The sequence below is a fragment of the Xyrauchen texanus genome, chromosome 3 (genome assembly GCF_025860055.1).
Source record: "Xyrauchen texanus isolate HMW12.3.18 chromosome 3, RBS_HiC_50CHRs, whole genome shotgun sequence".
Classification (NCBI taxonomy): Eukaryota; Metazoa; Chordata; class Actinopteri; order Cypriniformes; family Catostomidae; genus Xyrauchen; species Xyrauchen texanus.
This window is the reverse complement of record NC_068278.1, coordinates 6,572,865-6,597,384: the sequence shown is the minus strand read 5'-3', so window position 1 is coordinate 6,597,384 and position 24,520 is coordinate 6,572,865. Positions and strand designations below refer to the sequence as shown.

Here is a 24,520-nt window from a genome sequence, read left to right as displayed (position 1 = left end):
AGTAGATAAATGTTTAAAAGTTTTTTTTTTACGCTGAGTTTGTGTAGGTGTTGGTGTTGTGCTGAGAGCTGGACATTTGCTGGATTCCATCTCTAAGATAATGTTAGTGTTGCAGACTGTCGGTTGACGCAGAAGAGAAGCTATTACTCTCTGAGGCAAGGCTCTTGGGAGCGCGCATAAACGTCCGGCAAAAGCGACCCGCTCCCTTTGTATGAAAATCAGACTACAGGCTTTAATAGGCAACCTAGGAAGTCTTGGCAGGACACATTTTTTAAGTTGTGTAACAAGCCGTTCACACATTGGCAAAAAAAGGCCATATATAAAATATTACATGGAAATTGTTACATATTGCACCTTTAAGGATTTTTTTATATTTTACAGGAAAACAATACAAAATATGATTTTTGCCCCAATATCAAAGTTCTTACTAGAAAAAAACTAATTATGATCGAACAAAAATTTCTTGATAAAAAAATATGATTGTGCTTGGTAACATCAATGCAAAGTAATCTCTTCAGTAATCAAAATACTTTTTGAATGTAACTGTATTCTAAATACCAATTATTTAAATTGTAATGGAATACATTTACATTTACATTTATGCATTTGGCAGACACTTTTAGTCAAAGTGACTTACAGTGCACTTATTAGAGGGACAATCCCCCCGGAGCAACCTGGAGTTAAGTGCCTTGCTCAAGGACACAAAGCTGTGGGGATTGAACCAGTGACCTTCTGATTACCAGTTATGTGCTTTAGCCCACTACGCCACCACCACTCCATACATACAGCTACTAATATTTTGTACTTTAAATACGTAATCCCGTTACATGTATTCCGTTACTCCCCAACCCTGATTATATATTTATGTTTGTCTTGTGCTAATCATTCTGTCCCCCTCACTTTTGAAATGATTGCTACACCCCTGGGTGAGGCTGTTAGTCTGAGCAAAACAGTCAGAACGAATATGTGTGCGCTTGAGCATTTAGGCATATATTATTTTTTTTCTTTTAAGTCCTTAGTCCTCTATTCCTTTTATTCATATCTTATTTTTTTATATATATTTGTATAAGAGATTCGGCTCCCAACGTTCGCGAACGACCCATCACTAGTGTCTAATTAACTTTCATAAATAAATATGCATGCACTGCTGTAAAAAGCGTGGCAAATTTGTATTGTCTCCTCAGATATTTATTATATTACTAATTACTTTATTTTAGTTATTTAAAAAACATTCATTTCATTTTTATTTATTTACATTTACTTTGTTCTTATTTGATTTGTCCATCAACCCCCTGCAACTCCACCATGAACCGCTAGGTGGTTCGCGGATCCCCGGCGCTCTCGCGATAATCCCATGTCTTGTACTTCCCGTTGGCCTTGCAGAATCGTAAACAAACAGGTGATCAGGAAGGGTCATAACAGACGAGCAACCGATACACATCAATGAGTGGTTGCGAGAAGGACCTTTGTGTAAAATATTCACCGTGTTACAACGACCACATTTGAAATAAAGCGTGGGATACTCTAGTTGTCAGCTGAGAAATAAGAGTGATCAGAACCCGCGTGTACAGTGAGTAAAACATACAATCCTATCCCTGACAATGACACCTCGACATTAAGATAAAATGTCGTTTATTAGTACTTTTCTTATCTAATTGTATATTTCGGTAACATTGTCGCTTTGAACAGTTGTGAACGGGAAGTAACTGACAACTGTTTGTATTTTCGTTGAGTCGCGACTTTCTGCTGTTTTTATTAGCCTTTAAATTGTAATTGTGAATGCTGATTAATGTTTCTGTGCTGTTGATTAAAATAGCGATAAAGCTTTCTAGAAAATACACTTGTTTAGCTGGTTAGAGATACATATAAACTAAGCAAAAATGAAACGTCCTTACTTTCAACTGCTTTTATTTTCAGCAAATTTAACATGTGTAAATATTTTTTATGAACATAAAAAGACTCAACAACTAAAGGTGGGTGCACACTGTACGATTTATAATAGTCCTTTAGGATTGTTGCTTGTCAGACGTATGATGTGAACGTATTGATATCGCCATGTGTGACGTGATGTCAGACTACACGATATACATCATAACCAGTCGTCTCAATCAGTGAACGTGACTCATGTTATGGGAATGTTGCGGAATAGAAGCGAAACGGCTTGGTGGTAGCTTAATAATGAGCTACCACTCGCAAATATTTAATAAAAATTACAAACTTACGTAGATTTCTAGAATTGTATCCAACTGTATTTGCTGATTTGGATTAAAATGTCTCATAAATACTTACCAGTATAAATGGTTCAATCTTTCTATTTTATTTTATTGTATTTATTTATATATAAAATTGGAGTGTTGTGAATATCAACTAATTACGTTTTACAGATGTTTAAAGTAAATGTATTAAAAGTAAAATGGTAATTAAAATAACAATGTAAAGAAAATGCAGTCATTTATTTATTTTAATTTTGTAGCCCAAGCGCTATATTTATTTCATTCAGAGAATAATGCTTTCATATTGCTGACGTGTTACAGTTTTCTCCAAGTATTTTCTGCTTATTTATTTATTTATAAATTTTTTAACATAAAATGAAAAGAAGAAACAATATTGAAAGTGCTTGAGTTGAGTGATAACTGGGTACAAATGTTGCTATGGTGGTGCAAACGTTGGGCAGGTTTCTTTCTGGTGTGAGAAAGGAGCGGAATATCCCATCTGGCCATCGTAATAGCAGTCACACTATACGGCTGCGATGCTAAATTTCAGATACTGCCAAAACATTGTTGTAGGCTGAAGATCAACGAAAAGGCTATTAATCAGCCATCTGTCACAATGAACGTTTTAAGATTGCAGACGGCAGAATCGTGGCCAAAATCTTACATTGTTCACCGCCTTAAGACATAAACTGAACAAGTTACACAGACATGTGACTAACAGAAATGGAATAAGGGGTAAAAAAAAAAATCCAAAAAAAATGTAACAGTCAATGGTGTGGCCACCAGCTGCATTAAGTACTGAAGTGCATCTACTCCTGGACTGCACCAGATTTGCCAGTTCTTGCTGTGAGATGTTACCCCACTCTTCCACCAAGGCACTTGCAAGTTCCCAGACATTTCTGGGGGAATGGCCCTAGCCCTCACCCTCTGATCAAACAGGTCCCAGACGTGCTCAATGGGATTGAGATCTGGGCTCTTCGCTGACCATGGCAGAACACTGACATTCCTCTCTTGCAGGAAATCATACACAGAATGAGCAGTGTGGCTGGTTGCATTGTCATGCTGGAGGGTCATGTCAGGATGTGCCTGCAGGAAGGGTACCATATGATGGAGGAGGATGTCTTCCCTGTAACGCACAGCATTGAGATTGCCTGCAATAATAACAAACTCAGTCAATGATGCTTTGACACACTGCCCCAGACCATGACGGACCCTCCACCTCTTAATCAATCCCGCTCCAGAGTACAGGCCTCTGTGTAACACTCATTCCTTCGATGATATACACTAGTCCAACCATCACCCCTGGTTGTCCTTCACTTGTGTTCTTCATTGTATTTTCACTACTGAACTAGGGATCTGATTGAGATGCACCCTCAGTGTTTCACCAGTTGTTCCTGATACTGACAGAGCTCATGGTAGGTCAGCATTCACAGTCTAGTCTTTACAGTAGCAGAATTGTAGCTGCAAAAATGTCATGCCTCTTTTCTTGTTGTTTCCTGAGCAAACTTCCTTCAAAACTACACTGACTTGTCAGTTGAGAAGCATTGTGCCTTGCTGGTTGGACTTATACAGGCTGTTTCCTAGGCTCAGGTTAAGCCTAGGAAACCTAGGCTTAGGTGCCTAGGTGGTGGTGGCGTAGTGGCTAAAGCACAGGGCTGTTAATCAGAAGGTCACAGGTTCTAACCTCATGGCCACCACCATTGTGTCCTTGAGCAAGGCACTTAACTCCAGGTTGCTCCGGGGGGATTGTCCCTGTAATAATTGCACTGTAAGTCGCTTTGGATAAAAGCGTCTGCCAAATGCATAAATGTAAATGTAAATGTAAATTAGTTAGAAGTATCAGTAGTGATTACCTGTACAGATTACCTCTAATTTGGTTGACCTATTCTGTTCTGTGGTCTTCATTTGAACCACCCTGAGTATTTTAGATTTAGAACTTGTTGGATGACTTCAGACACTATGAGGGCACTGGCATATCATATCTATTGGTCTTTTTCCTTCAATGTAAATGAATGCTGCTTGTGTAGTTCTGCAGCCTTGCCAACTGATGACACATTAGTTGGTGTGTTGAAAGTTGAGGACTAATCAAAACAGCAGGCTAACTTGCCATTTATTAACACTTTAAATCCCTGAATGTTCTCGCTTTTTACAATTATGGGTAATTATTTCTTGGAAAGATGAGAAGGGTGGAATGTTTGGGATGACACTTAATACAACTGCATCAGCTCCCTTTTTAGTGAATGACTTAATCTCCAGTGTGCTGGCTTTCTGTACTGGTCTCAAAACAGTTCAAAATTCACCTCATTTACATCATAACTCAATATAAAGCCTCTGAAAGCACAATTTTTCAGCTTTTGGATGAACCCATTGATTCTCAATGTGATAATGCACAGTAAATATAGGAGGACAAAATGTGCTTAAGTACACATTAGTGCACATTGTATTTAACAGCGTGGCATTTCATTTTTGGGAAAGAGAAAAAAGGCAAAAATAAAACACTGGTTTCTTTTCTACTGAAGACTTGAAGACTGGAATTACTGTTAATTTTGTTAAGTTAATAATAAAGTGTTTCTTAATAATAAAATTATTATTATTAAGAATTTTTCTTTCTTTTACCCCATGAGTGTGTATGTGGGTATGTACGTATATGTATAATAATTTCTTTTTATTATTCTTTTTTTTTTTTATTATTATCTATGTCTTGCTGCGGTTTTTGTATTGTTGTACACTGGAAGCTCCTGTCACCAAGACAAATTCCTTGTATGTGTAAGCATACTTGGCAATAAAGCTGATTCTGATTCTAATAAGCTATACATTTATATTGAAATAATGTATAGTTAGAAGTTTGTGTTAAAGAGTACACCCAATTAGTTATATATATATATATATATATATATTATACAGTGCATCCCGAAAGTATTCAAAACAAAATAAATCACATGTACATAAGTATTCACAGCTTTTGCCATGACTCTCATAATTGAGCTCAGGAGCATCCTGTTTCCACTGATCATCCTTGAGATGTTTCTACAACTTGATTGGAGTCCACCTGTGGTAAATTCAGTTGATTGGACATGATTTGGAAAGGCACACACCTGTCTATATAAGGTCCCACAGTTAACAGTGCATGTCAGAACACAAACCAAGCCATGCTGTCCAAGGAATTGTCTGTAGACCTCTGAGACCGGATTATATCGAGGCACAGATCTGGGGAAAGGTACAGAAAAATGTCTGCAGCATTGAAGGTCCCAAAGAGCATAGTGGCCTCCATCATCCGTAAATGGAAGAAGTTTGGAGCCACCAGGACTCTTCCTAGAGCTGGCCGCCCGGCCAAACTGAGCGATCAGGGGAGAAGGGCCTTACTCAGGGAGGTAACCAAGAACCCGATGGTCACTCTGACAGAGCTCCAGTGTTTCTCTGTGGTGAGAGGAGAACATTCCAGAAGAACAACCATCTCTGCAGCACTCCACCAAGATGGAAGCCACTCCTCAGTAAAAGGCACATGCCTGGAGTTTGCCAAAAGGCACCTGAAGGACTCTCAGATTGAACTCTTTGGCCTGAATGGCAAGCATCATGTCTGGAGGAAATCAGGCACCGCTCATCACCTGGCAAATACCATTAGGGATGGAGCATGGTGGTGGCAGCATCATGCTGTGGGGATGTTTTTCAGCGGCAGGAACTGGGAGACTAGTCAGGATCGATGGAAAGATGAATGCAGCAATGTACAGAGACATCCTTGATGAAAACCTGCTCCAGAGCGCTTTGGACCACAGACTGGGGCAAAGGTTCATTTTCCAACAGGACATTGACCCTAAGCACACAGCCAAGATAACAAAGGAGTGGCTATGGGACAGCTCTGTGAATGTCCTTGAGTGGCCCAGCCAGAGCCCAGACTTGAACCCGATTGAACATCTCTGGAGAGATCTGAAAATGGCTGTGCACTGACGCTCCCCATCCAACCTGATGGAGCTTGAGAGTTCCTGCAAAGAAGAATGGGAGAAACTGCCCAAAAATAGTTGTGCCAAGCTTGTTGCATCATACACAAAAAGACTTGAGGCTGTAATTGGTGCCAAAGGTGCTTCAACAAAGTATTGAGCAAAGGCTGTGAATACTTTTTTTTTCGTTTTTTATTTTTAATACATTTGCATAGATTTCAAACCAATTTCTTTCACATTGTCATTATGGGGTATTGTTTGAAGATTTTGAGGAAAATTATAAATTGAATAAATTTTGGAATAAGCCTGTAACAATGTTTTTTTTTTTTTAAAGTGAAGCCCTATGAATACTTTCTGAATGCACTGTATATTCTAAACTGATTATGCAAAAAATAACACTGGATCGGTATTGGCCGATATTGAGATTTCCGGTATCGGAATCAGATCGGAAGACAAAAATTGGTTGTTGGCATTTCTCCCAAGACAAACTCTGCGGTGATCGGCGCCATGTTGTTTTGTCACATGGCACAGTATGTCAAAAGTTTAAACCTTTTACTGACAGCCCAGAAGCTTCTGAACTGAGATCAGTAGCTTTAAATGACTTGATATTATGCATGATGTAACACTGGTAATCATGTAAATCCCTGATTTTATGGTACTAAAATCTAGTAAATAATGTTTCATGTTAACGTTTTGTGGCTATACTTTTGAAACGGTGTGTATTTTAAAGTTTATAGAATAGTCCTTTCTGCTTCCATTGCAAGTGACTTACTGTAACTTTTTGCTTCTTCAAGGGATCAAAGGAATCAAAATGATCATTGTGGCAATGAGCATTATGCCACAAATGCTGTGAATTGAGCTTAACTTGTAAAAACCTGGAACATTCCTGTAGTAAAATAGACAAAATATAGTGTTTAGACATTTTGTGCTTTTCAAGGTATGTCACCCTTTAATGACTAATAAAAAGCTAGATTTTCACTTTATAATAACCTTCATTAAAAGCTTTATTACTGTACATTATAGTGCTTAAAACCAAGTATTTATCTGAAAGAACTCACTTTGTTTTTTTCTGTTATAGGCCTAGATGTGTTCATTTTATCTTTTAAATACTAGCTCAGTGAAAAGTTGTTTTTAGAAGTCCCTTTATGTAGTAGTAGTAGTAGTAGTAGTCCTTTATTGTCACATAGTCACAGGTAACTGTCATACTGAAAGCTTTTGTCATCGATGATTACATTTGTAAAAACATTTAATTCTAAACTTGTGTGCAGGTCTTCTTTGCCCATCATCAGTGTCCAGTCTAATTCAGGATGTGGTATGTGGGGACCCGGCAGGGCGTTTTGAGCCTTGTCTTATGCTGCATTCTGACGCCTTCTCCTGTACAGCCATATATCTACGCTGTGAGTAACTGTTTTCAGAATTTTAAAGATAGCTTTGTGTTAAAAATAGACCTTCTGTCTCATCTGTGTTTGTGTTCATGCAAATATTGACATTTGTGACTGTACAGTAACATGAATGTTCCTTGCTGGTGGCATGATCTTCTAAACTGCACCTAAACAGCTCATTTAAACAGTTGTCTAATATTTTCATTTATTGTCACCATTGCTCTGTTCTGGGCTAATCCCAGAATATCTCTGATGGATCATTGAGCACGTTTAAGGATGGTACTTTTCAGCAAAATTTTAAAGGAAAGGAACTTATTTGCATGCCTTTTAAAGTAATAATTTGAAAAAACCTTTCAATTTTTTTTTACTTTTCTTGATTCAGACTTAGTTTAAAGAATCATAAACTGAACCAAACCATGAGTTTAGTATCGTGAATCGAACCGAATCATGAGATGAGTGAACTGTTACACCTTTAATGGAAAAGAATAAGATTTGAGAACTATGACAGTGGCATGACATTTTGGTCTGTTACTCACAAAGCTGCAGTATTGTGATTCATGGAAGAAAGAACGTACTACAGGTTTGGAACAAAATTATGGTGAATGATGACAGTATTTCCATTAATAATAATAATTCTGTAATATATGTTAAATGTGTATTATGTAATGATGTAATGGAATATAGGGTAGATCACATCCATTATGTCATTTTTGAAAGTAATGAGTTACTCAATGCTTGAGTACTCTTAATTGGAAACTATACCCTGTATTAAAAAAATAGTGCAGATGGATGCAAGACACAGTGCATCTGAATGAAACAAAATGCTGGGTCTCCTTTTAAAATTTATAATTTTGCACAGCATTGTTTTAATATGGTGAGAGATGCATGACAATGGTCAAAGATGTCTGTCTAGTGCACAGGTTTGGGGAGTAACGAAATATATGTAACGATATTACGTATTTAAAATACAAAAAATAAGTTACTGCATTCCACTACAGATACAATTTAAATCATTGGTATTTAGAATAGAGTTGAGTTCAAAAAGTATTTTGATTACTGAAGAGATTACTTTGCATTTTATTGTCATTTGTTTCATTTAATATTTAGTCCTTTCAGATTGAAAACATTTATACATATAAATGATGCGATCCAAAGTGCATTTGAACAACGTTCATATGCTTTCTTATGATGTGTTACATTCATACAAGCAGACAGAGAATTTTGGAGCAGAAGAAATGGAAATAAACCTTGTGTAAATTGTCAGCTTTATGCTAAGTTAAAATGCTATTTCTTGCCATTTTACATGCATGTTACCAGGCACAGTCATATTTTTTTATCAAGAAAATTCACGTTGGATCATACATTTTTTAAAATTTTTTTAAAATCTTTTTTTATCTAATAATTCATTTTTTTCATATTATTTTTATTGCTCCTTGGTAAAACACAAAACATTTCATTTTCTTCTTTACATAATTTAAATTCCCATGTGCAAAAGGGAGCAGAAAAAAGATAAAATCTTATAATATCTTTCTTTGATTATTAGAAACAATCTTATTCTTGATAATAATTTTTGTATTGTTTTCCTGTAAAAACAACAAAATCCTTAAAACAAGATCAATTTGATAGTCATTGATAGATTATAGTCAAAACAAGTGAAAAAAAATCTTCCAGTGCTGAAGAAGTAATCCAAAGTATTTAGAATACGTTACTGACCTTGAGTAATCTAATGAAATATGTTACAAATAAAATTTTACAGCATGTATTCTCTAATATGTAGTGGAATACATTTCAAAAGTAACCCTTCCAACCCTGCTTGTGCATTTGTATAAAAAATAATTCAAAATAGTCCAGAGATGAGCAAACGAAGGTGTCCTGTGTTTGTCCACTTTGGTGTTCAGCAATAGTTGGTAGGCCACTATGGCAATCTGTTCTGTTCTCTGTCTGTTTAACGACTGAGTGCCAGTGGGCGGGGCCAGGGGTGCGACGATGTAAAAAATAGGCGTTGATGTCATTGCTGGCCAGGCGGTCATGAATTAATGAGCCCCAAGTGACTTAAGGAAAACACAGAAGTAGAAAACAAGGCGTTTTTGCATTTGGAGAAGGTTCTAAAGCTTACAGTATGTTTTTATTTTACAATGACCTCATATGTCAAAATATCAAAGAAAATTTGCTTCCTCATGACATGACCCCTTTAATAAATGATGACAGAATTGTCATTTTTTTCATGGTTGAAATATTTTTTTAGGTTTTGATTTTAGATAAATGCACATTGTCCCTCTGTTAATTAGTTGCTAATGGCCTTTTTTGTGCTCCATACAGCATTACAGTAACATGACATCCATGCTGTTTGAAGATCTACCTGCTCTCTTTGGCTCTCCCCTACCAAAAGATGGACTCATGGTAAATAATCCCTTATGCTAGACTATTGTCATTTGCCCATATTCTACAGTTTTCTAACTCTCTTTCTGTCTCTGTCTCTCAGGGTGTGCTGGTTGAAGCTCATCCTCAGAACGCTTGCATACCTATAGAGCCCGCTCCTGTTTCTCCTACCCCCTCCGATCCCAACAGCACTACAAAATACATCCTCCTCATTCGACGCTATGACTGCAACTTTGATATGAAGGTTAATGTTGCTCTACAGCTAGAAAATTCAAGCATGGCTGCCTATCGCAAGCCATTTCGACATTGAATCATGTGCAGGATATGAATTATAGATTTGTGTAATAAAATGTTCTCTTGTTTAAATGCTAATCCTTGAGATCAGCAATGGTATACTAATAGTGAAAATTAGTGCAAGTGTTTGCACTAGTAAAAATTTTAATTCTTGATATGAAAAATTAAACCATTACTCACCTAAATACCTAAAGAAATATTTTTATCTTGTAAAAACATAATAACTGATGTCTGCAACTGTATTTTCACTAGTAGAATTTCATTTCACTATTAGAATCTGTCATTTACTCCTGGTATAAACACAATTTGAGATATCTATAATTAATTTCGTACTTGTTGGAATTCTCAAAATATACATCAGGTATGTACTTCTTACTAGTAAAAATGATAATTTTTAAATCAATTATTGCATTGTCACTTGTTAAAATGTCCATTCCTGATATTAATTATTGAAATACAACTAGTAAAAATGCAAATTTTTTATATCTGAAATGCTGTTTTTAATAGAGGCAATGTTAATTTTAGATATCTGGAAAATACATTTCAGATAGCAATAAACTGAAGAGTAATTATTCATCTTTGATCAATAAGAACCAAATTACAGTTATCAAAAATAAAAATTTTACTAGTCAGAATGTCATAGCTGATATGCATATTTGGAATTCCAACTTGTATTAAAATAATTATAGATAGCTGTAATTTCATTTTGAATGGAGTGAATGATAATTGTGAAATTCTACTTCAAAATGCAGTTTCAGATATAAAAAAATACGGTACTTTTACTAAATGGGTATTTAAGAATGGGTATTTAGGTGAGAAATGACATCATATTTTAAATAAAATAAAATGTGTTTAATAGTGTAAAGTACACTAGTAGTAATTTTCATTAGTAGTAATTCCATTGCTGATATCAAGAATTAGCATAATTCATATCCTGCACATAATTAAATGTTGATAGGGCTTAAGATACATTACATTGTATTACAGGAAAGATAAGTTATATTTAAGTGTTGTGTTTGTTGTGGAATGTGTTTATGAGGACATAGAAGATGATCTTGAGACCTTTTCTCCTTTTTTGCCCTGTTTACTTCTGGTATTATCATTCTTTTTTTGTAATAATTTTTTTTTTTAATGAATTCTTCCAATAAATAAAGAAAAGAAAAAACATACATATAATCAACATTTAAACCCCACAAACCCCCTCCTCCCCAATCCACGCCCTGACTCCCAACAAACATCCCTGTGGTCACACATGAGTATATACACCAAAGAAAAAGCAAGCAAGCAAGCAAACAAAAAAAAAATATATACTAATCATACACATTTAAAACTATACCACTCCACTGCCTCACCCCGAGAGCCCTCCAAAAATGACTGCCCCATCGCCCAAAACACAGAGTCTGGGGCAAAATGAAACCTGAGTGCCCAACACCTTACATACAAAACTCTGAACCTTCAACCAGAATTCCTGGATCTCTACACACCACCAAAAAACATGTGCTTTGTCTCCATCCTCCAATTGGCATCACCAGCAGTAGGGTTGTGTCGATGGACGATATCATCGTCCATCGTGATGGCTGACCAACATCACGATGTAGAGCCACCATCGTGATGCCACGCCCCCTTTTGCGAGTCTTGCTAGTGTGACTCACTAATCCTAGTCTCTTCTATAGTTAACCTAAAAACTTTGCAGGGATTGCTCTGTAAATTAAATTGAGAATATAACTAATGCATATATGCTATTTTAAATACTGTAGTATATGCCAGAGACGTGACGTGTTAGTCTGTGAAAATACCGTGTCAGGCAGGCTACACAAATATTGATCTTGACATTCTTCTTGTCTTTTTTTACATGTCTTACACTGTACATTTAGATTAAAATATTTTCTGTTGTAGGCTACAAGAAAATAGCCTTTATTAATTAATTATTAGTAGTTGTAGTGTCTCAGAAAATCTTGCTCATTGTCACATAGCTCTTGTATACACTGATGCGGCAGTTTAAGATAAACCCAGACCAGCGAACGTCAAATTAATTTTGTCTGGTTAATACTTTTAAAGAAAAATTGGCCATAAATCCATAATGTCAAATCAAATGAAAGAAAAAAGGTGAATACATTATTATTATATACACATTTATTAAAACATAGAAGAACAACAAATAAAACAAGAAAACGGGAACAACACTCAGACCGAAACTCGGCATTAACATTTCACTTATAATTAGCAGCACAATTAACTTCAGCACAGGCTACAAAATAAATAATGTTATTGAAATATTGTAAAGTGGTCATATGAAATACACAAATGAACGTTTAAAAAAATTATATGCAAAATTTAATAGCTCCGCAACGGATGGCGAAAAATGCGTAAAGAAGTCTAATATCGTTCACCATAGACCATGTTTAAATTTCGATGTTTCTGGCCAGAAATACCAACATATTCACTTTATCTGGTTTTAATAAGCTGCGGATTGGAGTAACTACACTACCCGCTGTGCTGAAGACCCGCTCTGATGGAGTACTGGTAGCACATATGCACAGATATTTCCGTGCTAATCTTGCCAGGAACGGAAACCTTTTGTCGTTCGTTTTCCACCAAGTCAGCGGGTCCTCTTCCCCATCAATGGCCATTTCCTGCAGGTACATGGTCATTTCTGCCTCGACCTTTTGCTTATCAGTGAGTAAAATAATGAAATTATAGTTTTTAAGTGGAAAATAGTATTTATGTAAAGAGATATATTAAAATAAAAAGTGCACAACTCTTCTTAAGTGAAAGCTAAAAAAAAAAAAGCTTCACGTGTCGTGCAACCTACTGATAAAGCACCGACGAGTCATTAGTTGGGTTAGTAAAATAACGAAATTATAATTTTTCATATAATTTTTGAAAATTATATGAAATGATATAATCCCCCCCCCCCGCCCCGCCCCACCGACGATATCATCCTCCATCGCGATGTTTTACTGTCAACATCGTCAACTGCCAATTTAGGGGACATCGCCCAACCCTAACCAGCAGGTGGGTGTGTCTTTAAGACCAAGCCTATACAATCTAGAGGGGGTCCAATAGAATCTATGTAAAATCTTGAATTGCATAAGGCACACCCTTGCATCTCTAGATGCAGTCTTGATGTTTTTTAGAATCCTAGCCCACACTCCCTCCTCCAATACCAAGTTTAAATCTTTCTCCCATATTCTCTTGATAGAAGTTAAAGCTCCATCCCCCAGACTCTGAATTAGCAGGGAGTAATACACTGATGCCTCATGACCTTTTCCAAAAGCAGTAATCACCATTCCCAGAGTATCTGCTGCTTTAGGGGGGTGCATGCTACTCCCAAAAATAGTACAGAGCAGGTGGTACAGTTGTAAATACCTATAAAACTGAGATCTGGGAGTCCTTTTTCAAAAGATCTCAACACTCCACTCTCATATGGGTAACCGGGCATATTAACCTCCCTCACAATCCACTCTGACCAGCAGAAAGGGGACTTATTAATACATAATTTTGGGTTCTGCCATATGCTTGAGGCAACATTTAAATAAATGCCAGTTTTAAACACTCTGGATACTTTTGTCCATACCGAGTTCAAATGCGAGACAACGGGGTGTAACTTCTCTGATTAGTTTGATAGAAAGGCTTTGCAATGGCAAAATAGGGGCAAAAACTTCCTGTTCAATACAAAACCAGGGATGGGCTCTCTCAGGTGGAATGACCAATGAGCCAAATGTCTGAGACTGAATGCATAATAATAAAAAACAATCTTGGGTAGGCCTAGCCCACCTTTGTCAATAGGCCTATGTAACTTATTGAAATTAATCTAGGATGCTTGCCATTCCAAATGAAGGACTTTGCTATGCTATCAATTTGCTTGAAATAAGAGAGGGGTCATCCACATTGATTGGGAAGGTTACTGTTACTAAAATTAATTGTATACGAAAATGTTCCTACCTGTTACAAATCTCTCATAGATAAATGTAATGAAGCCCACCTGACCACATCGCTCAACCCTTTTTATTAAGGGGTTAAAATTAACTCCAACTAAATAACAAGACAAATTTGCTGGGAATAAAAAGCCCAAATAGTTAATGCCCTGTTGGGGCTATTGGAAGGTGCCAAAGTTGTTACTGGGCTAAAGCTTCCGATTTAGACCAATTGACTCTGTATCCTGAGAACTAATTCTGTGGAGGCAAAGCATAGATCTAGAATGGTTTTAAAAAGATAATCCCATTCTACCATCTCAAAGGTGATTGCCTTTTCGGCATCAAGTGAGATGGCAGCAACCGGAGTCTGATAATTTGCCACTGACCACGTGATATTGATGAAACGCTTAATGTTATCAGAAGAGCTGCGGCCCTGGCTAAACCTCACCTGATCTAGATGTAGAACAGATGTCATAACTTTACTTATCGATTAGCCAAAATGTTTGACAATATTTTAACATCTAGCTGGATCAAGGAAATTGGACTGTAACTCTTACACTCACTTGGATCTTTGTCCTTGTTAAGAATCAGACTGATCCGGGCTTGCATCGTGGTTGGCAGAACTTTCATTTGTAGCATAAGATCTAAAAAAACTCAGCGGCAAAACCATCTGGCCCTGGAGCCTTGCCTCTAGGCAAGGCCTTTATTATTTTGCCAAACTCTTCCAAGGTTATCTCAGAATCAAGAGATTTTTTTTGCTCAGTCATTAGTTTAGGGTTTACTAAAGGTTCCACAAAATGTCTAATATCTTCATCAGTAGACGAAGACTTGGAACTATAGAGACCAAGATAGCATTATTAATGTCAATTGGCTGAGGTAAAAATGTCACCACCAGCAGATTTCACTGAGGGAATAGTAGAAAACTTCCTAGAAGTTAAGAATCAGGGTGTATCGAATCTCACTGGTTTATGTCATAAAAAGTATTAAAACCAGCAAAGTGCGCAGAGCTCACCGTTCACACATCCGACCTTGCATGGTGTCACGTGACTCTCATTATCATTCTTTTTGAGTTATTCGATCACAAGTGTTCAGCCGAGTCAGATTGCTGTTTACAGGACCCATGGGACACTGTTTATTTAATGTGGTGCACTTCTGATTGGATTACCCCCAAAAATTATAATGCTAGAAGTAAATGGGGTCCTTAATATGCTAGGAATCTTGCTTTTAGATTCTTTATGACAGTGTTTTTGCCTTTAAACTCTTCTGCCACATCTATGTTTTGAACTGCTGTATGTGGGTAATGAATAACTGAATAAGTGAGTGACATTACTTTTTCTCTCATAGGTGCTGCATGCACAGCAGGCCGGTTTCAGTGCAGCCATAGTTCACAACATGAACTCCAATTCACTTCTAAGTATGGGCTACAGCAATGGTGAGAGAAAAACACTTATATTTCAGCACACTGTTCCCATTGAGCAGTAAAGGAAACTGTATGTTCGGACCTACTCTATGACCTCATACACACTGCAAAGTTTTGGGAGTTATCACTACCTGGAATTTCAGGAGTGAATTCGGTTGTATAATGCATTACTGAACAAAATGAGATGAAGAGAGAGGCAACTGTATTTAGCTGCACTGTGTATATACACATTGCAGCTAAATACAGCATTATTTGTTAAATTTGCATTCTACGCTTACTAGTTCTGCAGTAAGCTTGATGTAAACTGCATTATGGAAATGTTCTTCTGTCTGTGTGTTATACTCAGATGACCTGCTTTATTTGTCAAAAAGTATTACACCAGTGTTCCATTTTGAACTTGGCTTTTGATATTTGTCCACCTTTTTATATTTGTTGTATAATAGTAATAGCAGAGTCCTTAGATATATAAATAAGTGATATCCATTGTCTGATGTCTTTTTTTGTTTTGTTTAGACACCATTGCTGAAGAGATCAATATTCCCTCTGTGTTTACAAGCTACTATGCCTCTCAAATACTACACAACTTTATCATACCAGAGAAAGGGTAAGAATAATTTTACTTAAATTTAGTTCTTAAGCTAACATCAAACAAACAATTATAATCTCATGTCTTCACTGAACATATCCCATTAAACATTCACAGTGCTTTGGAAAAAGTAAGTTAACCTCTAGGCTAAAGACATCAACAAAAGCTAATTAGAGTCAGGAGTTGGCAAATCTGGCATCCAATTAATGAAACTAGATTGGATGATTGGGTTAATGCTACTTTGACTTATAAAAAGCACTCAAACATTTTGAGTTTGCTATTCATAAGAAGCATCTGCTTATGTGGACTTATATGCCTCACAAAAAAGAGATTTCAGAATTTCCTTCGTGGCAGGAAACCACAAAGGAATACGCTGCTTTCCAACAAAAACATTGATGTGCACCTTAAGTTTGCCAAATAAAACTTAGACACTCTATAAACACTACTGGGAAAATGTTTTGTGGACTAATTTAACTAAGGTTGAATTGTTTGGGAGGAACACACAGCATTATGTATGGTGTAAAAAGTGCACTGCATACAAACATGAACATCATGATCATAGATACATCACGGTGAAGTACGGTGGAGGGAGCTGCTTTTTTGCTTCAGGGCCTGGACTGCTTGCCATCATCAAGGGAAATATTAATTCCCAAATTTAAACAGGATAATGTCAGGTGGCTGTGCACCAGTTGAAACGCAGTAAAAGTTGAGTGATAAAGCAGGACAATGACCCTAAACATCGAAGTAAATCCACAACAGAATGGCTTTAAAAAAGAACATTCACCTTTTGGAGTTGCCAAGTCAGAGCCCAGACCTTAACCCAATAAAGAGGCTGTAGAATGACCTCAAGAGAGCCATTCACACCAGAAATTCCAAGATTATGGCTTAGATGAAGCAGTTCTGTAAGGAAGAATGGTCCAAAATTCCTTTCTGAATGTTAAGCAGGTCTAATCTGCAGCTACCGGAAATGCTTTGTTGAGGTTATATCTGCCAAAGGAGGATCGACCAGTTATTTCGAGGTTTCGCAGGATTCGCACAAAATTTCATAGTGGGTGCGAGACACTGTGGCTTGATGGCCTCTCCAGGTCTCTGTCCAACCATCAGATGACCTGGTGGAGGATCTGTGATGATCTGGTGGTGCTTCAGCAAGGCTGGATCCAGGCAGATTCATATTGTGAAGGACGCATGAATCAATACGTGCACATTTTTTTTATTGTAAATTCTGAGAAATGTTGTCAGTACTTTATAGAATAAAACAAATATGTTCATTTCACTCATACCTATAAACAGTGTTCTCTTAATTTTTTCCAGAGCTCTAGCTAAATAGATAGTGTATTCGCGCGCATGTGCAAGAGTGCGATATGGCCATACGTCAGCACTCTGCTGATTTATGGCCATATAGCATGATTGCGAGTGTGAGATTGCTTATATACAACAGTTCAATGAACAAGTAAATGTAAAAATATTTGGAAAAACTGAGTACGGTCATAAAAATATTTCAGCATGGAACTACTATCTTACGTGACCGTTCAGAATCTGCCGTTGCTGGTTCAAAACAAATTATACGTCCAAGCCTCTGTTAGTAATTAAAAAAATGTCACTTCAGAAATAGTATCACGGCTGGTGCGGTTTCTAACAAGTTATTGGATGGATGGATGGGTGGGTGGGTGGGCGTGCGTGCGTGCGTGCGTGCGTGCGTGCTTTTGTGATTTACGAGGACAATTTTGTAAGTTACAAATTAGTAATTACAAGGGTATTATGCTATAAATGTGATTTATGAGGACATTTCTAGTGTCCCCATAATTCAAATCGCTTAAAAATCATACTAAATGTTTTATTGAAAATGTAAAAATGCAGAAGGTTTTCTGTGAGGGTTAGGTTTAGGGGTTGTGTTAGGTTTAGAGGATAGAATCTATAGTTTGTACAGTATAAAAGTCATTATGCCTATGGAAAGTCCTCATAATGATAGGTAGACCAACATAAGTGTGTGTGTGTGTGTGTGTGTGTGTGTGTGTTGTGTGTGTGTGTGTGTAAGAGACAGAGAGAGAGAGACACAGAGAGAGAGAGACACAGAGAGAGAGAGACACAAAGAGAGAGAGACACAGAGAGAGAGACACAGAGAGAGAGAGGCGGAGCGTGTGCAATCACCTGTTGCAACACTCAAGCAGAGATGTTGTCAGCTTTCTGAAGGTCAGCTTTCTCAGTGGTAAAATAGCTGTCCAAGCGGGGGTTTTCCTTTCTATTTCGTGGTAGCCGGTGCGCAAGAGTCCTCCGCAATGTCCTCCGCCATATTAAACAGTATGTATCCAATGTTTAAATGTATTTGGCTAAGGTGTATGTAAACTTCTAACTTCAACTGTATAGATAGATAGATGGATAGATATGTACATGCATCAAAAGAGATTTTTGTAATCTTTGTCATTTTTTCTGAAAGTCGTTAAAATTCCCACTACAGTGTCATTTACATTGTATTGTGTTTAATAGAATTCTGTGCTGAAATGACAGTAATGGAAATGACATTTGTAACATTTTGGAGTAAAATGTACTACTTTGTTCGCTAAGGCAAATTTCATAGATTACATTATGTATTGTAAATACACGCAATTAAATAATATTTTAACCTTTTCTTATAATTTGGCAAAATTAGAGATTGAGTAGAAATGACACCCAATATAAATATTCTGCTCACGATTGATGTTTTCCATGATTGTCCACTGACACTTTTGTTGACTTTTGAAACATTTTGTTGGGGACAAAATTGTTTGGATTGATGGAAATTACACTTCAACGAAGTGATTGATAGGAATCTTTTCCCACAACAAATATGTTGGTTCATATTTATTTAAGTTTTTGTATAGATTTTCATAGTTTTAAGTATGTAATAATTTGTATTATTCTTTAATTAATTTTCATAGTTATATATATATATATATATAATGAATTTAATCCATTTTGGAATAAGGCTGTAACATAACAAAATGTGGAAAAAGTGAAGCGCTGTGAATACTTTCCCTGATGCACTGTGTATATATATATATATATATATATATATATATATATATATATATATATATATATATATACTGTATATGTATATATATACTGTATATGTATATATATACTGTATATACATCTGAATTAGAAAACCATCTTTATTGTGTGATTTGATGACATTCTCTGCTGCAGGGCTTATGTGATTCTGAAGCCAGAGTTCTCCTTCCCGCTTTCCTATTATCTTATCCCTTTCACTGGTGTGGTGGGAATTATCATCATTGTCATGTTCATCATACTGGTAAGTAAATGTTTATGTGGATTTATCCAACATTCGATAAAATGGGTCTTGAACACGATTTAGATGTATACAAATATTATCTGTTTATATGCTTATTGTACTGTATATTGTATCTTATAAAATTGTACGCCAATTTGCTACAATTTAGTATTTTGTTTTTTGTAATAACCCACATGTTTTTAACCTCTGGACTTTCCAAACCCTTCTGAGCTGGCAGCATACTAACCGAAATGGAACCTCCTGAGTGACGGATTTGAAACGCTCTACATTTCTTTCATTTAATAATTTAGCAGATGCTTTTATGTAAAGAAACATTTATGACAGAGAAGCCAACTGTATTAGCAGTACCACAATTCATCTATGAGCTTTAAGTGTAAACCAGAGCAGAAGGAAAAAAGGGAAAATAAAAGAGAATTCTTTTTCCACATGCTGTGCTAATGCTACTTCAGGTTTTGGCAAACATTAGGAATCTTAAAAGGCAGAAAATGTTACTTTCTACTGTTTGAAGCAGCTGTCATATCAGGAGCACACCTATGATAGCTAAAAATACTGCCTTAGTAGGCAGCTCTATTAGGTTTGGAACATAGCCAATGATATGTTGAGTGGGGGTAATGATGTATGTCCTCCCTTGTGTTTGGTCCAGATCGTTCGGTGTGTGAACCACAGGAAGAGGCTCCGGAAAAACAGACTCTCCAAAGAACAGCTGAAGAAAATCCCCACTCACAAGTTTGTTAAAGGTGAGCAACATATGCAACTTAACATCAGTGGCATGCTGTAGATTTTAGGGCTGGTGGCTGGTACTATATTTATGTGTGTATATATATATATATATATGTGTCACAATTCAATATATTGTGATGCATAACAATATCATATTAGGATTGCAATTGAGCTAAACATGCGAGAGAGGCCCTGCTGTTCCGTGAAAGAAATAGTGAATCTGCAGTTTCGGTTTTAACCTATATTGTGCCTCAAAGAAGCAGCTCTGACCACACTGAGATCGTTCGACCTGCTTCTTAATTTTTTAACTGTTGGTCATGATATGAATACAGAAATAGATAAATAAAAAGATTCATACATGGATCTAAAGTATATTATTTTGAGGAAAAGTATCTGGATATATTAGGGCTGTGCGATATGACGATGTACTGTATATCGTGGCGATGATATAAAGTGTCAATCGATAGATATTTTGCTATATTGTGTATATCGCGATATGTACATATCCATGTGTGCAGCGTGGGCATGTGGAGGACTTCACATGAGATTGAATTGAAGAAACTTGGACAGGCTGTTTCCGGCATTGAACATTTTTCTGTGGCCACCCAAGCGAATTGAATGGCCTTCATCACTTGTCTGGCGCTTTAAAAGCACAAAATATTCTTCTCAATTGGTACGCGAATGTTTTACGTGACTGTAGTGCGCGCTGTCTCTGGAGCTCCGAAGGGCAGCAGGCTTTCCGATATTTGTGTTCCAGAGACGGGAGAGCTCAGAGCATGGGATCAGTTGCGCTACTCAGTCATTTTTGACCCAGAAAAACCCCAAATGGAGAAAGAAATCGCCACAGAATGGGACTACTCCCAAACAGGTCAAGAAAATGAAGAGGAGCTTTTTATTAAGACCTGTTGACATTGTGTACAGAGCAGAAAAATGTTATCTGCAAACTGTTTCGCATGACGATAATCACTCGTAATACAAGCAATCTGTTTTACCACCTCTTAATGAAGCACCTAAATGAATATTATAAAAGCCAAAAGACGAACTCCGCATTAATTCGGCCATTTATTTATTTATGATATTTATTTTGTATTTATTTTTTCAAGATGTGTTTACTTTTGTTGGAAAAGTCTTTCCGGAGTGGTTCGACAATTCCGTCATCAATACAAGATATCGGCGAAAAATTAATGCACGTATGTTTTGACGTTGCATAAGGTTGTCGAAACAATGCCATGACGAAATCAACCGTAATCAATGCTAAAGGTGGTAAAACCTTTATGCGTGATAAACTTGCATCACGTGAGCCAGTCTCCTGTGTGAAAACGAATTGTCACAAACACACGAGGACACGATATCACGTTGAACTTGAAATAATGAACACGTTTTGTTCCACATATTTGAGTTATTTCTTTGTATGTGCTGAGTTCTGGAAAATACTTAATGCCTCTTTCTTGTACCCCCCTCATGTGGATCTAACAAATAATAATTCTTTATTTTTTTCAGGTGATGAGTATGATGTGTGTGCAATTTGCCTGGATGAATATGAAGAGGGTGATAAGCTGAGAGTGCTGCCATGTTCACACGGTAATTGAGCCACTCAATCTTCTGTGTGTGTATGTGCAAGGTTGTTTGTTTTGAACCTGTTTTGTTTGCATTTAATACCATTACCCTTAATAAGACATTGTCCTGCCATCTGCAATTCTGGACTGAAATGTACGGGTTACTCAGAGACCGCTGGGTTGATGAGAGAAACTACAGTGGAGAGAGAGACTGGAATAAAGACTTCGGAAGTTAATTTGGTTGTAGAATGTGGTTGTCTCTCCGTAAATTACGTTACTGTATGTGTAAGATCAGGACAACCGTATTTAGCTGCAGTGTGTACGTGGCCATAGTTAAATATTATTTTCACACTTTTTGCATAATTTGGCAAAATTACAGCTTTGAAAAGTACCAAAAGTAAAAGATAAAGGATTGGTATAAGTTTCCAGTTCAGTTTTAATGAGACAAAATAGGTGATTTTAAAACATGAAAGTGCCCACAGTTCATGCAATTAATTAATTTGTTTTATTTGGTTTGATTATATCAGTTAGTTGTTGCCTCACTAGTTCATTTAGTTTTTTTGTTATAAAAGTATCAATACATTTTTGTCCCATCATTTAGCCTATCACTGCAGGTGTGTGGACCCCTGGCTCACCCAGACAAAAAAAACTTGCCCTGTGTGCAAGCAGCGTGTGACCCGTCCCAACCCAGAATACTCCGAGTCTTCAGATTCTGATGAAGATCCAGGGCCACACGAGGCTAACGAGGAAGAGGAGGGAGCAACCAGTGAGGCTGATTCTGAGCGCACACCTCTGCTCCGCCCCTCTAACCCCACGTCCCCTTCCTCATCCAGCCTACCTCCCACATACGACTCAACAATAATGTCAGTGCCAGCTGTTGCTATTGTAACAACCTCCGCACAGTGCTTGCCGCACACACTGCAGCACGACTTGCCCCACCTGGGTTTTGATGAATACTTCTCACCCATAGGGGACTCTGTTGAAGGTACCAAGGATGAGGAGGGTCACCCCTCAGATAATGATACCACGGAGCTTATTGGAGCTCTGTAGGAGCCTAAGAGTTTTTGGATAGCCGTTGATTAAATACAACCCTTTATCTCGGTCACTTTGGTTGTTATTGGGTTGTTTTCTCACAACAAAAGTCGGAAGTTGTGTCACAGGCTAGACATGAATCAAAGAAATGTACACCATGTTTTTGAGACACATTTTCGGATGCTGTTCCAGTCAGATAGACATGCACACCCATGCCACTTTTAGGTAGCTAGTGCGACCAACACTACACAGAATATGTGCAATATATTTACAGTTTCTTACACACATGCATGTTAATAATAACTTTTCAGATTGGTATGGTTTACAAAATTTGTTTTTCAAAATTTGGACCCATATTCAAATAGGGTTTAAAGGTAACATGAAAGCTGTTTGTTTAATTATGTCATTATTTTAATCACATGTCGTTTCAATCCCATATGTCTGTCTTGTTTTTCTTTGTAACACAAAAGGAGAAAGGGAGTTTTATGCTGCTCTTTTTCATACAGTGAAAGCACAAAGTGGCCAGGCGTTGTCCAGCTTGAAAAAGGACAAAACAAACACCATAAAAGTTTGTTGCCCATATGGCTCGTGTGCAACATTCCAAGTCTTCTGAAGCCATACGATAGCTTTGTTGCGAGGACGTTTGAATATACATATGTGCAAATGAGATTCAAGGGCTGCAGGGGAGGGGAAGATTTTCAATGAATAACAACATACATTTAATTGTTCCTCAAAGGTGTCTTATGGCTTCTGAAGACTTGGAAAATGATGCACAGTTCATTTGGATTACTTTTATGGTGTTGTGTTGTACTTTTTGCATCTTGACAGCCCTCTGTATGCTTTCGTTGTTTGAAAGAAAGTCATGCGGGTTTCTATTGACATGATGGTAAGTAACGAATTAATAATGTATTTTTAGTTGAACTGTTCCTTTAAGTTGATGGTTAATGTCTGGTCACCATTTATGTGCAATACAGACAGGTTACAGTTTGTAAATAAAAAATATGATTTCCTTTACAAACAGTGGTCAGGAAAAGGTCATTGCAGGCTTCTGAATTACTCTATTTGATGACCATCTTATTTTCATTGTTTTTTTTATTAAGCAACTCGCGCATAATTAAATTCCCCGACTGTTCAAGTAATAAAATAATAAAATTTTACAGGAATCACATTTAGAGCCTGATTATTTAGAATTTATTTTGGTTGGTTCTTTTAAAATCCTTCATAGACTGAATTTTATGTTTTTGTTATTTTTTTAATAATCCATAAACCACATATCTGAACCAATTTGCTCCAAATCTCCCTCTCTGCATTCGACTTCATTTGCATTATTCTCTGTCATTCAGATATACAATGTTGATTTTTGTTATTGATATTTTGGCAAGATGGATTAACAGCCTCACTCTCTATAGACATTTACTATTCAAATGCTAGCTGCTTTTTTTTTTTTTTATTACAATTTGCTTTATGGCAATATTTATACTCATGTTTAACCTTTTACTGTCCTGTTAGATTTACACCTTTATATCAAATGAGTAAGAACATGTTATGTATAAACTAAATGAAACTGTGCCTTCTATAAACGCTTTCTTTTGTAGATGTAACACCATCCCTTTTGTGATTTAGTATTGTTCAGTGAAAATAATAATCACATTCACATGTCTGTTGTTGTTTTATCTTTGTGATGCAGATTAAGTGCAAAGTTCAAACCCAGTCTTTGATACCACTGACATTTATTTCTAGAATTGAAAGTCATTAGGACAAAGCATTCAGATATATTTGCCTCATTTGTTCCTA

General features: G+C 36.8%; 1 protein-coding gene across 1 annotated transcript; it reads left to right on the top strand.

Annotated features, from left to right (window-relative positions):
• The first annotated feature begins 1,371 nt into the window (after nt 1–1,371).
• Nucleotides 1,372–23,980, top strand: rnf167 (ring finger protein 167). The gene is made up of 10 exons (XM_052094088.1): nt 1,372–1,570; nt 7,417–7,545; nt 9,850–9,930; nt 10,013–10,153; nt 15,465–15,552; nt 16,054–16,144; nt 19,313–19,418; nt 20,062–20,155; nt 21,639–21,719; nt 22,296–23,980. The coding sequence occupies exons 2-10, from the start codon at nt 7,456–7,458 to the stop codon at nt 22,742–22,744; spliced, it is 1,221 nt and encodes a 406-aa protein (XP_051950048.1). The 5' UTR covers nt 1,372–1,570; nt 7,417–7,455; the 3' UTR covers nt 22,745–23,980.
• The last annotated feature ends 540 nt before the right edge of the window (nt 23,981–24,520 follow it).

Bases quoted from the DNA above. Each gene is read 5' to 3' on its own strand.
- rnf167 (XM_052094088.1), top strand. From the start codon at position 7,456: ATGTGGTATGTGGGGACCCGGCAGGGCGTTTTGAGCCTTGTCTTATGC. The intron at 9,931-10,012 runs GTAAATAATCCC...TCTGTCTCTCAG, and splicing joins TACCAAAAGATGGACTCATG to GGTGTGCTGGTTGAAGCTCA. The intron at 19,419-20,061 runs GTAAGTAAATGT...TGTTTGGTCCAG, and splicing joins TTGTCATGTTCATCATACTG to ATCGTTCGGTGTGTGAACCA.